The sequence below is a fragment of the Schistosoma haematobium genome, chromosome 1 (assembly GCF_000699445.3).
Source record: "Schistosoma haematobium chromosome 1, whole genome shotgun sequence".
NCBI lineage: Eukaryota > Metazoa > Platyhelminthes > Trematoda > Strigeidida > Schistosomatidae > Schistosoma > Schistosoma haematobium.
This window is the reverse complement of record NC_067196.1, coordinates 50376367-50397608: the sequence shown is the minus strand read 5'-3', so window position 1 is coordinate 50397608 and position 21242 is coordinate 50376367. Positions and strand designations below refer to the sequence as shown.

The following is a 21242-nucleotide window of genomic DNA, read 5'->3' as shown; positions in this document are numbered from 1 at the left end:
GTTCTGATGCTGTGTGCGGTTGGTGTTTTTTGTTGAAGTTGATTGAGTAACCGTTCTTTTGAAATACGTTCCTCAGGTATTTCTCTTCATTTTTTCGTGCTGCTCATTCGATTGGAAAAATGTAGAAATCTTAGATAGAGGAAACTCCAAAAACACCAGAGAATTTTTAGAAGCCTGGCACTCAGGTCAATCAGCAATCAACAAACATATTGAAATCAATCCAATTTATCAACCAATCAGGAAAATCATGCATAAATATAGGAACAAAAATCAAACCAATGGGAGACACAACCAAAACAAAGAAGTAAACAATGATAAATTTAAGGTCAATAAGAACCAATCAACATCGAGGTGCACAGAACAAGCTGTGAAACACATATGGAGAAATTCGAACACTTTACTTCTATCCGAAGTTTGTGCTGATGATGTCGTTCAGAAGAACGATGTAAGCTCCATGACCAAACCATCCAGCTCAGAGAACAAAACTCCACCAAAATCATCCACGTGAGCTACAAATCTTCCCCACCAACTTTTGTGTTATACTATATGTCAGGGGAAGACGATTGATCATTGCTGGACATAGGATGCTATCAGAAGAGTACTTACGGGCAGCATGTGATTTGGGTTTAAAATTTCTGGCTGACCACATCTTAAGGTCATCGTTACTCCATTAAGGAGTGAGATCACGAACAATACTGACAAGTTTTCTCACGTGTCTATGTAGGGAGGGGATGAGGTTAATGGAAATGAACTTAATTTCACTGATATTTAGTGATAGATTACACAACACAGTCAATCCATTTAACGTCTTGAAAATTTCTTAAGTTATCACTAGAAGATAATCAATAAGCGACCTCCCAGTCGTCAGCAAGAAAGAGGTTCGGACATGTTGAATTGGTTAACAGACCTCGTTGATGAGAAAAAGGTCATGGGTAAACTACACCCTTTTGCATAACCCCAGTGGCAATATCCATAGACTTGAAGCTGCAGGATCCAAAAAGAATAGCTTGATAATACTCAGCAATTGAAAAATCTAGGTGCAATGTGGACAACGAGAATCTTTGTGACAAACCTAAAAACAATACAGGTATTCGGAGTTTGACAACATATTTACGTATGACATCTTCAAAATCGAAGTACATTAACCGAGTTAAATCGAAGTCAGAAATGAAGAGATTCGAAGATGTATTTGGAAAGCTATCGAAATATCGAGAAACCGTTTTGTCTGAGCTGACTCACAGTTGCAGAACTTCTCAGCACGGCATACCCACTGGTGATCAGGTGCGTATGTATGACCGAGCGACCTCAACTAGGATATGTCCAGTAAAACTATTGAGGCTAGGACCAATGTCGAATACTCACAGTACTATTCACTTTGAGGATTTATTTATCGCTATGAACCCATGTCCTAATGGTCTTAACAAGCTTTCGGAATGCAAAAGTGATGGTAGCTATTTGCAGATGATTTTCTTCATGGTTCACGCATATACTTCAGCGGATTATTGCAAATTCTCTGCTACCATTCCCCAGTAATAAAGTCATAGGAATTTCTCGAAACGATTAGTCTGCTTGATGATGTAGATGTAAAATGACCTATTGATGGATGTCTAGATAAGGACTTTGCGAGTGTTTTCCTTAAGGTTTTGGCTTTTGTATTTTAACATCAAGAAGTAGAGTATTTTAGACGCTAATAAGTAGTATCAGGGTCGTCCACATGAGTGCCGTTAGTTCTAGAGTGTAGTTATAGCAACTGATTTCGGACTTAAGCGGAATCCGAATAACCATATTGTTGTTGGCCGTACGACTCTGCTACCCAGATATTCATTCTATGTGGTCAAAAGCTAGTTACGTCAAAATAAACCAATCTTCTCAGTCAGTTATGTTCGTAAGAGCATAGAATTCATGGTGCTTATGTTGGTAATTTTTTAATTAGTCAAACTTTCTCATCAGACTCCTGACGGGATTTTTATTTTGGTATCGTGTTAAGTGACATATTCGATATTTGAAGTGATATCGTTGACGCAATACGTCAAGTTACGATATAAATCAAAAGCACGGTGTCTATGCTGTCTGTACTGAATTGTGGATTTCAATGTAATCATCAAATGTGAGTTTAAACGTGACTCCATGTTGCTTGATTCTACCTTCATTTGCTTCCCAACTATCTCAAAACATGTGTAAACCATGATAAAAATATCTATATTAGAAACTATGCACTGTAAATTCTGAAGTACATTTTCGTCTAGTTCAACAGTAGGACTTTAAAAATAGTTTCTAAATACTTTGCTTGGATCAGTTTATATCCCACTTCAGTCGTAAGGGAAAAGAATATTTTACAGTGTATCCAAATAGTAGGCACTAATTCAGTCTGAGAATTTCAATCCATACTACCATTTGAACATTTTGATACAGGTTTTCTGCTATAAGATATAATATGCCCATCTCTGTTTTAATTTGTAAAAACAGTTATTAAGATGAATGCTATTAAACGTCTGGCATAAGTCTATGACGTTTTGTTATCGAAACATAAATTCTAATTGAGGATTGAAATCGTTTGAACTAACCAGCATTCTCTGTTCTGTGAATTTGCGGTTAGGTTAAGGTTAGATATTTTGTGACATTATATGGTTTGGTTATAATACGACGATTTCAGCGATCCTTACCTCTTCAGTATAGGTTATTGTAAGAAAACAGTTAGTCCAACTAATCAGGCTTTTCAAAGAAATAGAACATTCACTGTAGGTGTAGAATTGAATATAATTTAACATGATTCTTATACAAATGTATCATCAGTTCAGTTCAGTTCAGTTTGGGAAGGACAGGAGGCTCGATGGCCTATGTTAGTCCTGGCAATGATGGTCTCTCAGTTGATCCAACTTTCTTTTGAAAGAGTCGACGGATGGAGCCTCAACTACGTGCTGAGGTAGTAAATTCCACTCGTTGATGATTCGATGGGAAAGTCGATAGTCAGCTGACAAGTAATTTGTTCTCGGCTTATGAACTTTTTTGGAGTGTCCTCGTAAATTCTCTGTTTTGGAAGACAAGAAAAATGAGAGCATATTAGGTGCAAATTTATCACTAAGCAATTTGTAGACTGTAATCAAGTCGCCTATAGTTCTGCGATGTGACAACGGGAGAAGGTTCAGCTTGGCCAGTCGGACTTCATACGGAAGCTTCGCTATTCCGGGAATCAGCTTGATCGCCGTTCTCTGAACCTTCTCCAGAAGCTCACTGTCTGTCCAGTGTGTCTGGTCTTACTCTCTCAGTTTTATTTTAGTGTAAAACAGTGGTTGAAGAAATATAGTGTACACAACAAGTTGCAGATTCTCTCATATCTTCACAATCTCCTGATTTCGGGGATAATTTCTATCAGTCTTGTGGAAATTTTTGGGGAAGCTACAAAAGCCATAAAATTTCTACCATTTTGTGCTTCTTTATCAAGAAATCTTGAAAGTTTTGGTTTTCCTCAAACTTTGGGGCAAAACTGAGGGTTTTGAAGTGACTTTATGGAAAGCTCAGGAATCTCCCCAAAATCCTGAGGTTGGATCATTTAAACTTATCGCTCCTAATTCTTAGTTATCAACACTTAGCAATAGCGAATTTGATTGACGTAACTGATCCTTGTGTGAAATTCTCGCCCAACAATTCAACTCGTTACATTTCCGACGCTGAATGAACTATTTCGTGAAGGATAATTGTGACTTGGTTTCATTCAGTTAGGGGTGAATTATAAAACTCCACTCACGCTTGGATGGAACGAAACTTGAGGCTTTTTAAGGAAAGAAAGGTATCAAACTTCTGGAACGTAAATGACTAGTAGATGAACAATATTGTTCTACAGACCCCTTAAGTGTTACCAAATGTATCTAGCAGCAAACCGTTAATCTGTTTTGTCAGGAAATCTGAAGAATATTTCAGTATTTTTTAAAAAGTAGAACTTCAATTTGTCACACTTATTGTGTAATTCGTATCATCATTTGAGTAAGATTTCCAAATTCCCAAGATGAATGATGTAGGCAAAGATGAGGGTAAAATGAGAAAGTTCCCAAGTTTATTTAGTAAAGGTGGATGGGGAATGTAAGTTCTTCCTTTTTAATCGATTCATTATGTTCACTAAGATCAATCTTTTATTACCCTCGTTTATATTCGAGTTCTTGGACGCATATACTATACGACTATTGAAGCAAAGAAGTATTGGCTTTGAAATTCGCCCAAGAAATAAATTCGTAATATGTGGCAGTTACTTGTCGGTCATTCAGTCAGTCAGCTACAACATAGGATCATGTACATATGTGCATGAATCCAAGTTGCTATACCTCATTAGCACAACAAGATGGACACCGCATTCATAAAAGTAGTTAATTCAGAGGTGGTAATATATAAAAGAAAGATTGCAATAAGGATATAGTACAGGAAGAAAGAATTAGTTCGTAGAAAGAAAGATATGAAGCAATTTTAATCTCTTAGTTTAAGGGAAGACAGAGAGTGTATACATCGACGCCACTGTGATCCATTCTGAGCCATGTCACCCAGTCTCCAACCATTGGTTACGATAGTCACGTGGACCCCAACCAAGTAGTTTAGTAGTATCTACCAACATGGCTCAGACCAGAAGTTAGTGACTTCAAGCACCGACGCCACGTTTTGGTTTGACCGCTCCTAACTTTCTTTCAACCATCCCCTACACTAGTCAGCATTGTGCGTCGTGGTAAACGGTGTTCAGGCATACGTAACACGTGACCCAACCATCTCAGTCGATGAAGATTCACAACCTCATCCACTGGTTTACCATCATTCTCGAATACCCTGCGTCTAACCTCACTATTACTTACTTGGTGATGCGAGAAGATGCGAACAATATTTTTAGGGCATCTGTGGTCAAATACTAGTAGCTTACGAGTACGTTCTACTCTTCATGATCACATTTCGCAGCCAGAACGTAACGAACTGCTGCGCAGTACACTCGTCCATTTATTGACAGACCGATATCTTGCCTTCGCCATAGGTGACGTAAGTTGGCAAAAGCCAAACGGACTTTCTGAATCCGTGCAGAGATTTCGTCAAACACCAACCCAGCAGTTACTTGTATTCCTTATTATTTATTTACTTATTATCTGAACACAAATATTAGTACAAAAGGGCACCGAATAGTTTTGCGCCATACAAGTCACTTGATTTGTGTGTGGGCTATGATACTGCCCCTGTGCCAAAACCGGAGCAGGTGATTCTCTTAAGGGGACACACCCGGAGCCTTCGACCTAAAGGTCTAATCCACCACCTATTGGGAATGTCCAAAAGCTTTAGGCCGTGTGTTATTCAGTGCTAAAAGTAAAATATGATTTATAGGTTAGCGTCTTGGCTATAAAGGATGTCGATCCCCCCATGACACCAGCCATTTTCATTCCAAACATTTTCGCGACCCTCGTCTATATTGTGATTGAATTTATCGTGTTGTTAACTGTAATCATTTGTTATTAATTGACATAGGTTCATATGAAATTGAGTGTTCGATTTTTTTTTCTTAGATGTCGGATGAGTCTTGTACACATTTGTACAAAGGTGCTGTGACTTCAAAACCTGGGAATGAAACTGTCTTAGGGACTCCCGTACCTGTTGCACACTCAACCGTTGGCTACGATAAACTTTCCAACAATCACAAACGTGATCGGTTTCATTTAAATGAAACGCAACAAACTTCTCCGGCTTTTGGAAAACAAACGTATGTTATCAATCCGTTTATCAGAAATCAAAGTTACGACGTCTCTAATTCTAATAATAAAGAATTAAGTATTCTAAACATCGACACAATAAAGGGTAAGTGTCCTAATTTATTTTTTGATTTTTTGTAGGTCTATCTGATAGTGTATTAGATCGTAGTTTACAGAATCCCAAATACAATGAAATATCCAGAAAACTAGGTAAGTCATGAAATTTATTCTAATTTGCTTTCTAAATTAAACGTCACATTAGTGACAAACTCTATACAAAATTTGTGGTTCGAATAATGGATTTAACGTTTATCTGTTACTGTCGTATCCAAATAATGCTCTTGATAAGTTGATTAGAAAATAATGGCCATTCTGTATAAAACAAAAGCTGGCTAAATGATAAAATCGTTACACATCAGTTAGTATTATTATTATTATTTATTATTTCAACACATAAATATCGGTACAAGAGGGCACCAAATATATATGCGCCACACCATATTTGTGTGTGTGTGGGCTGTGATACTGCCCGGGTGCCCAGACCGAAGCAGGTGGTTTTCTTAGGGGGCCACTCCCCGAGCCTTTGACCTAAAGGTCTGATCCACAAGGCAGTGGAACATCGTGAGAAGATGCATACCCATGGTAGCCGGTGACCAGCGATTGGTTCATACGCCATTTGTTCCCTCAGGATACTGGAGCCCATGTGCACCATTGGTTTGGGGTCCGGTTAAAGCGCCGGACATTCGCTTTTCGTCCTCTCATTTTCGTAAACAACACCCCCGCCACGAGAAGGCAGTGAGTAGGACTTCCCTGGCAGAGGCTATATACGCGTGGCCGTGTGAGAGAATTTCGAGAGGGAGGGCGGACCCACCCCACTCTCGGCCATACCAGGGCATTTGGGGGTTAAAGCGTATGAGGAACACCTCTGTTTTAAATAGACTATAATTCTTTGCCGATTAAAGTTCCCCACACAAAAGAGAGTTGAGAACTAGGCAAATAAAAATTATAGATATTTCAAAGTAAACTTCTACCAATCAAATCGTCACGTTGCTAATCACAATCGATATTCGTGTTATGCATAATTCACTGTGTATTTTGTAATTTATATTCTGAATTCAAGTTTTTAATTTATGATCAGATTTAGGAAATAGAAATAAGCAGATGGATACCTTTAAAGTTGAACACTGTCAATCACTAGCAAATCTGTCGACTGATATGGAAACTCAACAGAAAATACAATTTGATGATGAGGAATTGAAGATGCTGGAAGAAGCTTTCAGCGACTTTGATTGTGAAGCATCTGAAGCGACTGCTCCAACTCGAGTTTGCGAGACATTTGCTCGTCGAGTATCGTGTGATTTACTAGACGTTGAAGAACAATGTTCAAATGGAAATAGCACATCAGTTTCTTCCCTGTCATCTAGTGAAGGTATCTGTGATGTTGATGGCAGCAATGTTGGCGTTGTCGACCTAGTCAATCCTAGTGTTTCTACCCATTCATGTAATATCCCTCAGGTATGTGAATAGAGCCCTGTTTTCTCATTTATTTTCTACGTTCTAGGACACGCACGTGAACAAAAACAGATTTTCATATTTGATTAAATACCTATAAAAGCTTAAAAGTTGAACTTTCGTTGATCTTCTAATTACTTTCTTCGTAGTTATGTTTGAAAAAGCCACTCGATGAATTACTAGAGTACTTTATTCTTCCAAAGTTTTCTTGGTAAAATGTATTTGAAAATCTAACCTCAGGATCTGAACAACCTCATTTGCTCGATGTTAAATTATTGAGCTGTGTAGTGAATTATTGCGTCTGTAAGTTTGAAATAAACTGGAATTTCGTTTTTTTTATCCTGTGCCTTGATGCACTTGACCTGGAGCTGCTTGCTCAGCTTTTTGTTCTACTCATTCACAGATTACCAATTTTATGGGTAATTTCGGTGATGTTACGAATAGCACAAATCTTTGGTCGTAGCCAGAGGTACTTTATAACTAATTTGTGTACTCGATGTTTTGCTCTGCAGCTGTTTATGATTATTCCAAAGTATTCTTTCCCCCTTTGAATTTTACGTAAATATCATAACCATAACAATGGATTTAGAACTTCAGTTCGTTATTATTATAGTATGGAGCTTTGGCTTAGTGGTTAAGGGATTTGAATTTCCCCTCACCTAGTCCTAGATCCGAACCCCATCACATCTACTGTCTGGACAACCGGATATTATCATTAGCAATTACCCTTAGAATGTGGCTCGCACCCAAATGCGTGATGAACTAGAGAATTCATGATATTATTAATATTATAGTGTAAAAACAATCCATACAACGTTATACGGTGTCCCGATGCTCTTCCATTCAACTACCGATGATTGTAGTTAAAAATTTTAAATATAGTGGAATACTTTCATCTTTATATGGTGCGAATAATATAAAACATCATTCAAAATATTTGGATATAGGTATAGTTAAAGCATCTAGCCATTATAATTTGCTAGAAGTTATAAAATTCATTTTTCTCAGAACATGTAGTGAACATTTGTCTAGGGAATGAATACCCAATTGATTCTCACCATACTGTATGTACATACTATCAGCATTAGAAGAAGTATCTGGAAATAGTTACCATAATTAATGACTACAGATTTGACGAAAAGGGCCTCTGATAGAAAAGTATTAAGTTGGTCAAAGTGGTATCGAAAGTTAGGAATTCTCATTTGTTTATAGACATCTCACCTAATAATTATTTCAAACCCATCACCACTAAAACAGCATAAAATGAATATAGTTTCCCATCTAAATATGTTAAGAACTAACTAAAATAATGTCTTCTATGGGTATCCAAAACAACCAAATATTTATGTGATGATGCAAAGCTAGAATATTAATTACTTATCAAATGCCTGATTTCATCTCTAATTCACTGCTTGCGTTTAAGATCACTAGAATATGACATGGGATATTTGGCTGAGTGATTTCACCACGAAGACGTTCATACAAGTTCTGAGTCCTACTAGATCACTTCATATTACAAAGAACCTTAACGTCTGTTGGTACATACAGTTCATTATATTAAAGCTTATATAATGAGGTTGAATAAAACTTGTCTAGTATCCAAAAGAAACGTATCGTATAAGAACTAAGAAGACGTAAATATTGAGTCCCAGTCATCTTGAAAATAGCAACATCGTTGAATATAATGTGTTTATTCTCAAGATTACGAACATAATTATAACTGAGTGAATAGCACGGTAATCTGTATTGAAAATAGTCGAATGAAAAGTGAATGCATGATTTGTGAGTAGTAAACAAACGATTACCATTACTAATAAGTTTTAAACCTTTACTGAAAAATTACTTTGTAAAATATTATCGACATATTTTCTTCTAAGTAAAATATCCTATGTACATTTTGAACATTTCAATGTATGAGATTATTCCCATAATGGATAACAAGCATAACACTGATAATACTGAGTTAGTCAAATATAGCAAGACTGTGAGTACCTAAAGTGAAGGATAACACATTGATTATTGTTTTAGGTAGTTATTGTAGCTTGTCTCAAAACAAGGAAATATATACATCCACAAGGCTGTAAGGTGTTAAGACTTTATTATGAGCATAAGTCATCAATTATCATGTGGTATGACTTAGTGCATTTTGTAAAGAATACACCACACTTTTATAACAAATGGTAATACGAGAGAGGAATAAAATAAAAAGTAAGCTACATTATATTCTTTGAATCCTATCAATAATTGTGATCCTATTTGTGAGTTTCTAAGCTTGGGGTGCTAAGGATACATCTTCACTTCCGTTTCAGTAGATGATTCATTGATTATAGTAATAGTAGATGTTACGTCCATTTGGCGATACCGGATAAAGTTCACACATGGAAGTCTCATCCCCTGCAACACCATACTAGATAACAACTTGAATCAGACCACTATTTCATCGTTTTTGTGTATTTGTGTTCGCCTAAATGCCTCCAAACATGACCTCATATAAATATTCTATCCTTTTGTGTATGCAATTCACAATATTATTGTAATTTCTTTCTTCATCTACAGACCACGGAATTGCCAACTCTAGTTTCAGAATGTCATTCGAAGAACACTATCGAAAAGCAAGCAGACTCTTCAAAGAATGAGTGTGGCCAATCAATTTTAAGACCTCAAAACAAAAATTATTCACATTTGCCTTGCCTTACTGGTTTATCATCTGTTTTTGAAGTTGACTCAAATGAAACCAAGGTACATTTTTATATTATGTTTGAGTTTGGTTCTGTTTTTGTTCGATTATATGATGTATTATCAATAAAGTGGAAAACAGCCTTTCAATACGAAACCATATTCTAATAGAGGAAAACAGACGACAGAGCAATTAAGGTACATGAAACTTGTAAAACGAAGAAATAGTCGTCCTAAACAAAATTGTTGAAGCAACATATTAAGTTTTAACATTCATATGTGAACCCAACCAGAATTTCATAGTCAACATTGTTAGCTTTTTCTCGAAAATCTACTGATCTCGATAATAACTAAAAATTCCCACATTTACCATTAAGTATTGCCACTATGTGCATTGAAAACATATATTTCATCATTTTTTGCTGTGGAATCAATGATATAGAGCTCACGATATGCCTCTGAGAGTATATTGTGTGTAATTTTTTGGATATTGTTTTCTCCAAACTGGTTAGGTCAGTTGTGAGATTTTCACTGTCCTTCTAGACAACAATATCATCTGCACAACTTTCTAAAGGATTTTTTTTCCCCTACATCAAAGGTAGTAATAATAAATCACAGTATATCTTCCGAATAGAAAATGTGTCTTAAGCATACTAGAATTCCTCAGAATTAAACGAATTAATTAAGTGGAAGATAGTCTGTGATAACTCGGATAGATAATTTCACATTCGTTTATTGTACGGTTTCTGACGTGCTATTTGATTTATCTCGATTGAATGACTTCAAGGATTTAACAAGAAATCATCAATCACATTAGAGAATTACCTTCGTTTTTAATCAAATGAGGGTTGTAATGTAGGAATAATTCAACTAGATTTGTCATTAGTTTTATTCTGGAGACATGTCTAAAAGTATTGTATAATGGCACAGATAGACCTGAATATGAACTTTTTGGCTGAATATAGGAACATCATATATACTTACTGCGTAATAAAATTCTCTTGCTCAAGTTACCACTAATCATTTGCTGGCAGATGTCTTAAAATATTTAAACTGAAAGCACTTTACCAGATTGATTAGAACATGTACCTGCCCATAGATGTGACCTTTAAAAATCGTCAAGAATTCCACATATCTAACTGGTATTTAATATGAGAGATGTGGTGCGGAAATTAGTTCAGCACATGTTAATCTAGACCATAATTTTTGTCTTAGTGACGTTATTTTAGTACTAAATAACATGGTTTACACCACCTAGGTATTTGAACTTTCCTTACCTGTAAAACCTGTCACCTAAAGCTGAGAATGATTGATGAATCCATATGTTAAATCATCCTTGGATTTGTAGTATTTTCTCAGTAGGCGACACCTTATAAACAACTATGAATTATGGCAATGTGTTTATCCTTTTAAGTGGTAAAGTTACTCCTCTTAATTAACGTTGGCAATCAAGATACATTCTGTTCCACTGACAACTTTATTGATTGCATTTTGCTGCCTATGGGATGCACTAGTAAAAGCTTATTATTTATTTATTTATTTAAACACATAAACATTGGTACACGAAGGCACCAAATTGATGTACGCCACATAAATCATTCGATTTTTGTGAGGGCTGGGGTACTGCCCGGGTTTCCAAACTGAAGCAGATGGTTTTCTTGGGTAGCCACACCCCAAGCCTTTGACGTAAAGATCTGATCCACAAGGCAGTGGAGCAATGTAAGGAGATGCAGTCCCATGGTCGCCGGTGACCAACAATAGGTTCATACATCCATGTGCACTATTGGTTTGGAATCAGGGTTTTCCAATTCACCTAGGTGGATCCTCCGTATCCACCAACACGGTTTTGTAAACAACAGTAATGCCTCGAGAAGTCAGTGAGTTATTGGAATGGAGATTACTTGTTCCAGATAACTTTGAAATCCTTGATCCCAGACGACACCATGCATACCATAACTTAGAAGAATCAACATGCCTCGCAACCGGGAAAGTCGTTCTGCAGCTTTCTGTTGTCTTCCATACAACCAGTACTACAGATCTTTAATAGAAGCTAAATTCATCTTGATCTAATTATTCAATTTATTGACTGATTTCACCCAAGCATTAAAGCTGGGGAATCGCTCTATATTTTCTCCTAGCATATAAACTTTTTACAATTTGGTAATATGTACCTTAACCATGAGATTTGAATAATTAACTTCCGCGTGAAAGTGTAGATGACAATGATGGCACAATTTACGCAGACATAATAGTGGCAGTGATAAATCATACTATACTAATGATAACTAGAAGTGTTTATTAAGATTATAAATCGTATATGGGATCTGTGTAAATGAATAAACTAATATGGAATTAATAAACTGTAGATTGTACTATGTAGGTTAAACGAATTAAATATTTGTTCATAGAACTGAATGGTTTAAAAATACTAGCAAAGGTTTTAAGTGAGAAAAATTAAAAGAATGTGAATACAAATCTAATGAGGGTGAATCTATTGTATGTAAAAAAGTAGGATCTACATTGATGTTCGGCTTCATGCGTAGCTAAAGCTTTTGCTTCATAAAATTAGCAATAATTGAATTTAGGAGAATGTGGGCAAATTCTGGAATAAATTACAGTTGGCATATTATAATTTGAGTAGTAGTAAAAGTACTTAAGGATAGAAATTTCGCCTGCTCGACTTTTGTTCTTGTAAAATCACATTTTATGAATGTCATCATAGCAGCTTCCATATGTTGGATTAATGGATGACAATACTACTGGTTAGGTGGTCGGTATGCTACTTGGCGCGGTGGTATGGAAAAAAGGTCTGGGCACCCGGGTAGTATCACAGCCTACACACAAATCAAGTGACTTGTGTGGCGCATATGTATTCTGTACCCCTTTGTACCAATGTTTGTGTTCAGATAAATAAATAAATGATAAAAAGCTACATAGAATTCGCATCTGTCGATTCATCGTAATTCGCTTATTGGGTCCTAGAGTGCTCGATAATACATAGCACAATAAATCAATGTACATGTGTTTGTACAGTCAAACTGTGAAGTCTCGTCCTCTTTCTATCATAAAATATTGTACCAGTCATGTTCACTTCTTAAATGTGTGTGTTTGACGGTAGTTTATCTACAACTTACTGTTATCAAAATCATTAAATTATTGTTTCGATTCTGAGTGATAAGAAGACCGTTCGTTATTATTTCTGTTACCTCCGAAAAATACTTTCTTAGTTCCACTACATTGAAAATAGCTGGTCATTTATGGTCTCTGCAGTTTGAACTCATAAGTACTAATTTTAGAAACATACAAATCGATTTAAGTGTCATTCTTGATTCGATTGATACATTTTTAGTTGTTAATCATTATCGTTCGACTGACTTTTGACTTATTTTCTCCAGCGAAATGCTTTTATCAGTCTAGTTGGTTTTTAGACATTTGAGTTAAGTTCCACAAGATATACCCTGGACTTTACTTTTAATCACATCAAGTTAGCTCAAATACAATTCGCATCAAAAGTAGACGTTTCTTGTAAATTAACTTATCCACCGTAGAATATTAACTGTTTGGTTGCTAATAAGGTGATTTTTAGTCAACTTACAGGATTTTTATAAATTAGTTCTGGACAATTTTTGTTCAGTCTTTAGTAAGGTACATCTCCACTGGATTTTGGATTTCACAGAGGCCCATGAAGTGCTATCTTAAACCTGATTAGTTCGCTCAAGGTTGTCTGCACAGTCTAATTTTACCTGTTTTAGCAAATATAGATAACCTTTATGTAGTCAGAGAATTTCTCAGTCTGTTGGTTAGCGTTACGATTTTATACTTTTATTAAAGTATGTTTTTAAAAAAATATTTAACCGTTCTGTTTTTATGGTATATTCTTTTTAAATATAACAGTCCGATGATTGCGTACAACCTAACTTATGCCCAATAACTACATCGCCTTTAAAACTAAATCAAGCAATAACGGTCTCACCAGTACAGAATCTAATCAGTCGCACTTCAAAATGTATAAATAATGAACCAATCCAATCTATGAACAGAAATAATAATTTATCAACCCAAACACAAGTGACAGAACAGAACTTATCCAGTAAAAGTTCACATCCTTCACAAAAAGTAAATAATCTTAGTGATGCCAGCAGTTTGAAACTGAAAAATTTGAATTTGAATCAATCAGATATATCACATGTTGATATCAGTTGTCTACATATGTCCGATATTGACAGTTTGTTAGATATGATTACAGCTACAGGTAAGCAGCCGGATGATGGCAAACTGGAATCGGTTTCTCGTCACAATAAATTATCTTCACATTTAGAAAAACAACTTGAGGCTGTTAGACAAGCTCTAAGATCTAATATTCCTAGTAATACAGTTAATTCTAGTAAAATCCCAGCTGGTGTAAACGGAAAACAGCCAAATTTTTCAAAATCCAAAGTAAGCATTACAAATTCTCATATACTAAATGTTAACAATCACATGTTTCTTTCAATTTTTGTGTGCTTATTCAAACGTGTTTTATGATATCTATTATCGGGAATTAATATTTCTCCTTTTTATTTTGTACACATATTTCAATGTTACTGGAAACTAGGTCTACTCTATCACGTCTCACATAAAGTTTTAAAAGCCGTTCCAAATAAGACAGTAGATTTTCAATGCTTATTTACATTATTAATTGAACTCAATATCATTATCACTGACCCCATCAGCATTGCAATTTATCATTTAAAAAGTATTTAGTCACTAGTTGTAAATCACATCTGCATACTTTGATTTAAGTACTCTGTCACTATCTTTCTCAATACGTTCGTCATTCTAAAATTTGTGAACAAACTTGCACGTGATGATTATTGAGTTATATCTTAAATTCTATTTTGTTTTTGGTAAATATTAATTTTGGAGTTTGTGAAATGCTTTCAGCTTGAATACAACCTACATATTCTTGTACCATTTTTTCACTACCGTATTATTGATATGCTTGTCAACCCATTTACTGTATCGTAATATCGTGGAACAATATATGAGACTTTTTCTTATGTTCCTTATTCTTTAACCAGTATTATCCATACTTTTTTAATTTTACTGTTTTGGAGGTAGCATTGTTCAGAGAACATAATGCTTCTTCGGAAGCCTCCTCCTGAGCTGCAAATATTCTCCATTATCTCACGATTTTACTATTTTTTATCATCGTGGTGAATTCAATATTATCTGTACCGAATAATTAGAAAAAAAACAACATAAAATTATTGTTTATCAGTGGTCAGCAATTATTATCTAACTCATTTACTTTCGCCGATTTAGGGACTTGTCACTGTTATAACTTGTGACCTTGTACCCTATTAACATATAAGCGTAATGATACCGCCAATTAGATAACAGTGAATTATCGACCGGACCAATGACGCATGAAACCCGTACGAGCCGTCTGGTCTTTATCGGTCTTTATTCCTGCCTAGCCCTGTCTGTTAAATCCAGAACACCAATATCAGCCTTTACAATATGAACCACGTATTTCAAACATACTGGGTTTATATACAAACCAAACAGACCACATCGTACCATAAAACAGAAAATAACATTTGTACAAGATCTAGCCAAAAAGTGGTTGTGAATGTGATATAATAGACTCAAGAACGGTAAATCGTATAACAATAGTTTATGGGTCAAAATAAAGTTTATAATAAGACAGACATGAATATGCATAATTTAGCTACTTAACATTTATACAATAAAAATATATGTATAGTAATAGTCCAGAAATAGATTCCAACAGTCACCATTCATTATTCTCATCGGGATACAACAATCACTTGAATATACTTGTATCTTACTAAGATCAAACGCAACTGGTATTTTTGGGAAGGATTGGAACAAAACTAGAATCACGATGGTTAAAATATCCCATTAATCCGTGAATTCATTGATTACTGGTCTGGTTCGAAACCGTAGATAGTTTCCAGCTTGGGATCTGTGAAGTATTCCTATTCAATTGTTGGAGTCTTTGGGGCATGTGGGACCGAAATCTGCCACAGTGAAGCAGTTTTATTCGTTTTTCTAGGTCATTTTATTTACCTTGAACAAAGAGTCATGGCTTACTTTTTGTTCCTTTATCTAATTTTTTCCCGCCATAACACTAGTTCTGATGGTCAAAGACAACTGGTGTTACTTTCCCTTTTATAATTCTCATCTTGTTAACTTTACATATATCCGTGCTTATGTGTAGTTTGACTTCGAAATGATTCATATCCAAGCTACATGTCACGTTAATGACTGTTTACTGACATAAATTCAAAAGGTGGGACTATAATTTACGGTTTTCATCACGAACTGATATAAGCTAAAATGCCAAGACGCTATTTAGACGTACGGATGAGTGAATTTCGCGCCAAAATACAAGACCTGTTATCTTGAATCTGGTTGGTTCGTCCATAAATTCTAGTCTCGCCATCCAAAATTTAGAGGTCTGTCTGCTTAGATAAAAACTATGACCACTTTTGGTTAACTGTTTGCAAGTGTTTGTTTACTTCCAAGAATTTAATGCTCAGTAATTTTTTACTAATTCGTTTCTTCAGGTTGTTTGTCTTTTACTTCATGTCATTATTTGGTGCTGGTTGACGTTTTAATACGAGACGCATGTTCCGCAATATTTAAAAATACATCCCATCACAACTTCGAATCTTTAATCATATGCCCCCAAATGCCCTGGTATGACCGAGAGTGGGGAGAGTCCACCTAGGGGTGTTGGAAAACCCTGATTCCAAACCAATGGTGCACATGAGCTTCAGTATCCTGAAGGGACAAATTGCGTGTGAACCAATCGTTAGTCACCAGCTATCATGGGGGACTGAATCTCCTTACGATGCTCCACTGCCTTGTGGATCAGACCTTCAGGTCGAAGGATCGGGGTGTGGCCCCCTAAGAAAACCACCTGGTTCGGTTTGGGCACCCGGGCAGCATCACAGCCCTCACATATATCAAATGAGATCTGTGTGGCGCATATGTATTTGGCACCTCCTTGTATCAATATCTATGTGTTAAAATTGTTTATTTTCAGGTGGATGCACTAAAGGAAAATATTCCTCCTACAAATACAACTAGTTCTGGCCAGAATGTAACTCACAGACAAAAACGATCTCATTATCCTAATCCGGATGTTCCACATGTGCCTGCGAATCCATCAGCTAAATCCCATTCGATTAATGCCACAAACGAGAATCCATCAGTTCATGACGGATCTGTAATCCCGCAAAAAGATTCTTTCTCTCTAGAGGTGTTAAAATCTCAAAATATTCCTATCCTATCAAATACTAACTGCTTAATTTGGGCTGGTGCAGTTTGTGGACAGATACAGTGAGTGAATTTTTTATTAAATCTCGTGTGAACTCCACCCTGAGACATGATGTATCTGATTTTATTCTGTAGTTTGAAGCACATTGAATGCAAATATTGTGTGTATGTCATATTACAATATCTTAATTTTGTCATTTACATCTTTTCATTTCCTAACACTCAAGTCTTATCATTTTCGATTGATTTACGCTGTTACCCTGTTGCAAATTACCATTCCAAACCGAAGTCTGTGTCCAGACTGAATTGCATTCTTTATTACCATGTTTTCAAACAAACTAACCAATTTGTAGAAATATACACATCTAACAGTAGCAAGGCGAAAGTATGTACATCATGACTGATATTTTAACAAATTAATCGCAAATGTTTGTTAAATGATGCTTGCCAGTTCGAACATACTGAATTATTCTTGTGTACTGAATGGTGGATGAGCTATTTTTGTCTGTAATTGTGAATAATTAGTGTTACGGCTGCTTTAATTCCCAGGTCTTGTTGTCTAACATCTGGAGGTTAGGACTATCTCTTTATGCTTTCAGAGATGACTTTTATATCTGTGAATTTACGTTTACAATTATTTGAAACAGTTTGTGTTTCTATCTATCAACATGTGCTCACTAGTGACTAGCTTCGTGAGGCAATTCTTGGAGTTCTAGTGAGAAGCCGTGATCAGTGGAGCTAATCCATGTCGGGTAGAGACAGGTATCTACCTCAGTACAATGGAAGTTGGTCGCGCAATTTCGTGGATTGTTTGATGTTAGACACTATCACCGTTGGATGCCAGCTCAGTGGTCTAGTAGGTTAAGCGTTCGCACGCGAGACCGAAGGCCCTGGGTTCGAATCCCGCTCGCGGGATCGTGGTTGTGCACTGCCGAGGAGTCCCACAATAGGACGAAACGGCCATCCAATGCTTCCAGGTTTCCAACGGTGGTCGAACATCAATCGGTTCATGATCTCAATCAAAAACCTAATAATCTCCACAACCCCTATACTAGTAAATGTTTTCTTTTGTAGTCAGAGTCTATAAATTTATGTATTCCAAGTATTTTAAATGTTTTTACAGACGAAACATAGATATCATTTACTGATTCATCAAAACTGTCTTATTCATGGTTTACTAATTAAACTGTAATCGAACTCTGTATTACAATGCTGATATTTCATAAGTACTACAAAATAGTTCAACGCTAATTGATATCATGGAGAATCAGTCAGTCAGTCAGCTACAACATAGGATCATGTACATATATGCATCGGTCCAAGTTGCCATACCTCATTAGCACAACAAGATGGACACCGCATTCATAAAAGTAGTTAATTCAGAGGTGGTAATATATAAAAGAAAGATTGCAATAAGGATATAGTACAGGAAGAAAGAATTAGTTCGTAGAAAGAAAGATATGAAGCAATTTTAATCTCTTAGTTTAAGGGAAGACAGAGAGTGTATACACCGACGCCACTGTGTTCCATTCTGAGCCATGTCACCGTGAGTCTCCAACCATTGGTTACGATAGTCACGTGGACCCCAACCAAGTAGTTTAGTAGTATCTACCAACATGGCTCAGACCAGAAGTTAGTGACTTCAAGCACCGATGCCACATTTTGGTTTGGCCGCCCCTAACTTTCTTCCAACCATCCCCAACACCGGTTAGCATTGCACGTCGTGGTAATCGGTGTTCGGGCATACGTAACACGTGGCCCAACCATCTCAGTCGATGAAGATTCACAACCTCATCAACTGATTTACCATCATTCTCGAATACCCTGCGTCTAACCTCACTATTACTTACCCGGTGATCCCAGCAGACGCCAGCAATATTTCTGAGGCATCTGTGGTCAAATACTAGTAGCTTACGAGTGTCTTCTACTCGACCATTGTTGCTACCTTGACGTGGTGGTCGGGCTTGCCTATCGTGATGAAGCAAACGAGCTATACTGGCTGGAACAACTGTTCCTCAAGGTCTTACCATGTCAGACAGGTCGGTTGAAGAGCGCTAAGACTAAAAGCAACAAACCCAAGGTCCGATGGCGAAGTCGTACTGCTGACTGTACAGAGGTGTGACAACAGTAAGGTGTTTTCTTCAGACAACCAGCATGACAGCGATGCTGCCTTCCCACAAGGAGGAGTGGGGTTAGAAAAGGTCGACCCTAAAAATGCACACCTCACCTTATCCCACGGATATCCGTCTCCGGCGGTAAGGTCCCAAAAAGTACTGAGCTAACACAAAAATTGCCCATAAAAAGGTCGTATGTGACCGACCTCAAACAGTTGTCCCTTGGGTACTGCGGTCACGCTCCCAGGTCACTAAGACCACCTCTAATCCAATTTCCTTTTCAGGTACCTCCAAAAGAACCCTTCCACGGTGTGGGCATCCGGGAAGTGATAACCGCCTTCATACCTCTAACAGCACTCAAGACCACTGTATTCATGTCATGGAGGATGACAATTACTTTCTTTTAATTCACTACTCACTGTACAATGAGTGGTAGTAGCTAGATATATTTGTTGACGTACTCTAAATTACACTATCGATTTGTACCCCAGATCCTTTGTATTAAGGAAGTTCTTTATTACTACACCAAACATTTTTAATTTTCTGAAAAGGAGAGCAATATACACTTGTTTGCGTACTTAAATTAATGTCTCCCAAGAATCGAATTTCCCCTGTTTTTCCTTTCAGTTTTTTTCTCCATATATAATGTATCATTTCGTATCTCAAAACCACACTGTGGTCAACAAAAAATTTGGACAATGTGTAGATAGTTTACATATTTGTCCATTATTAGCTGACGTTGTGAATATATATAAATTGCTTTACTTAAATTATCATGTTCTTTTTCTTCGTACAAACGATTAACCTATTGTCGACAACAAATTATCATCTTATTGTTATCTTTTTTTTGCTTTAGTCGACAACATTTCCTTATCAAACATCAAATGGACAAACCGACTACCATATCATTTGTCGTTCACCCCAAATCAGAAGTGTTTAAAGTAGGTCTTAAATATTGTTCCCTTTTTGGTTAAATTAAATAAGATGTGGAAATCTAATTTTTCTTACTTATATACTTATTTATAAAGGATAAGTCCAGTTATTCGACGCTTAATTACACTTTTTGAGGGGGGATCTTTGATATTTCTCCTTGTTTGTCTAAACTAAATTAAGCGAAGTTGAATCATTTCAAGTTACAAGCCGAATTCTTTAATAATTTAGCCATCACTCAAATGGCTTAGACAACATAAAACATACAGTATTTTATGTATGGTTAAAGAATTAATTAGCTTGTTACACCTTTGTAAAAGATACAGAAATTCAGTGTTAAGAACTATCGTTTTCCTATCCATTATAGTCATTGAAATTATCTATGTGTAAGTTTGGTTGTATGTTTTAATCACTGTGATGATTCTTTACCCCATTTAAATTAGAACACATTTCACCCTTAAACACAATTAAAAAATGCTCTGATAAAAAGAGTTCGAGAATAAAACTTATTTTAGCAACCTGGTCCGTTAAAAGTCTGAAGATATACTAAGTAGTGATAAACAATACTTGTTTGCTGTTATACAACACGTCTTGTTTCATCGGGTATTGACTGATACTTAAATTTTAAACTTACATTTTCCTGAAACATCATTGTGGTTTAGTAGTTATTTCTTCTGTCTGTAGGGAGTTTGTGGGGATTGTTGATTTCCCTTCTATACATTTAAATAACCATCAGAATCTAAAAAGCACTGGACAGCTGTTTCATTCTAGTATATTACTCAGGAGTACACATCTTCGATCCCACTGAGGAATCGGCCTTGGGATTTTTCGATTTCGGAGCAAGCCTCTAACCACTGATTCACCATCCAATGGTTTACCCAGTCACCCACAAATGATAGCGGAAGATGATTGCACATTATCGTGAATTGACTGAAGTTAGATCCTGACTCTGTTTTCTAAAGGTTAGACGCTTGCTTCGAAACCTGGAAGGTTCTTGATTTGTTCCCTGACA

The 21242-nt window shown here is 36.3% G+C and overlaps 1 protein-coding gene across 1 annotated transcript in view; it reads left to right on the top strand.

Annotated features, from left to right (window-relative positions):
* Positions 1-3328: 3328 nt before the first annotated feature.
* The window catches only part of MS3_00001513 (uncharacterized protein), a 35639-nt gene continuing 17725 nt past the window's right edge, over positions 3329-21242 (top strand). Inside the window, exons 1-7 of the mRNA XM_051208988.1 lie at positions 3329-5814; positions 5850-5918; positions 6847-7223; positions 9777-9959; positions 13791-14333; positions 16954-17249; positions 20157-20241. Coding sequence (XP_051074402.1) covers positions 5526-5814; positions 5850-5918; positions 6847-7223; positions 9777-9959; positions 13791-14333; positions 16954-17249; positions 20157-20241 — 1842 coding nt within the window. The 5' untranslated portion in view covers positions 3329-5525. The remainder of the gene's footprint in view (positions 5815-5849; positions 5919-6846; positions 7224-9776; positions 9960-13790; positions 14334-16953; positions 17250-20156; positions 20242-21242) is intronic.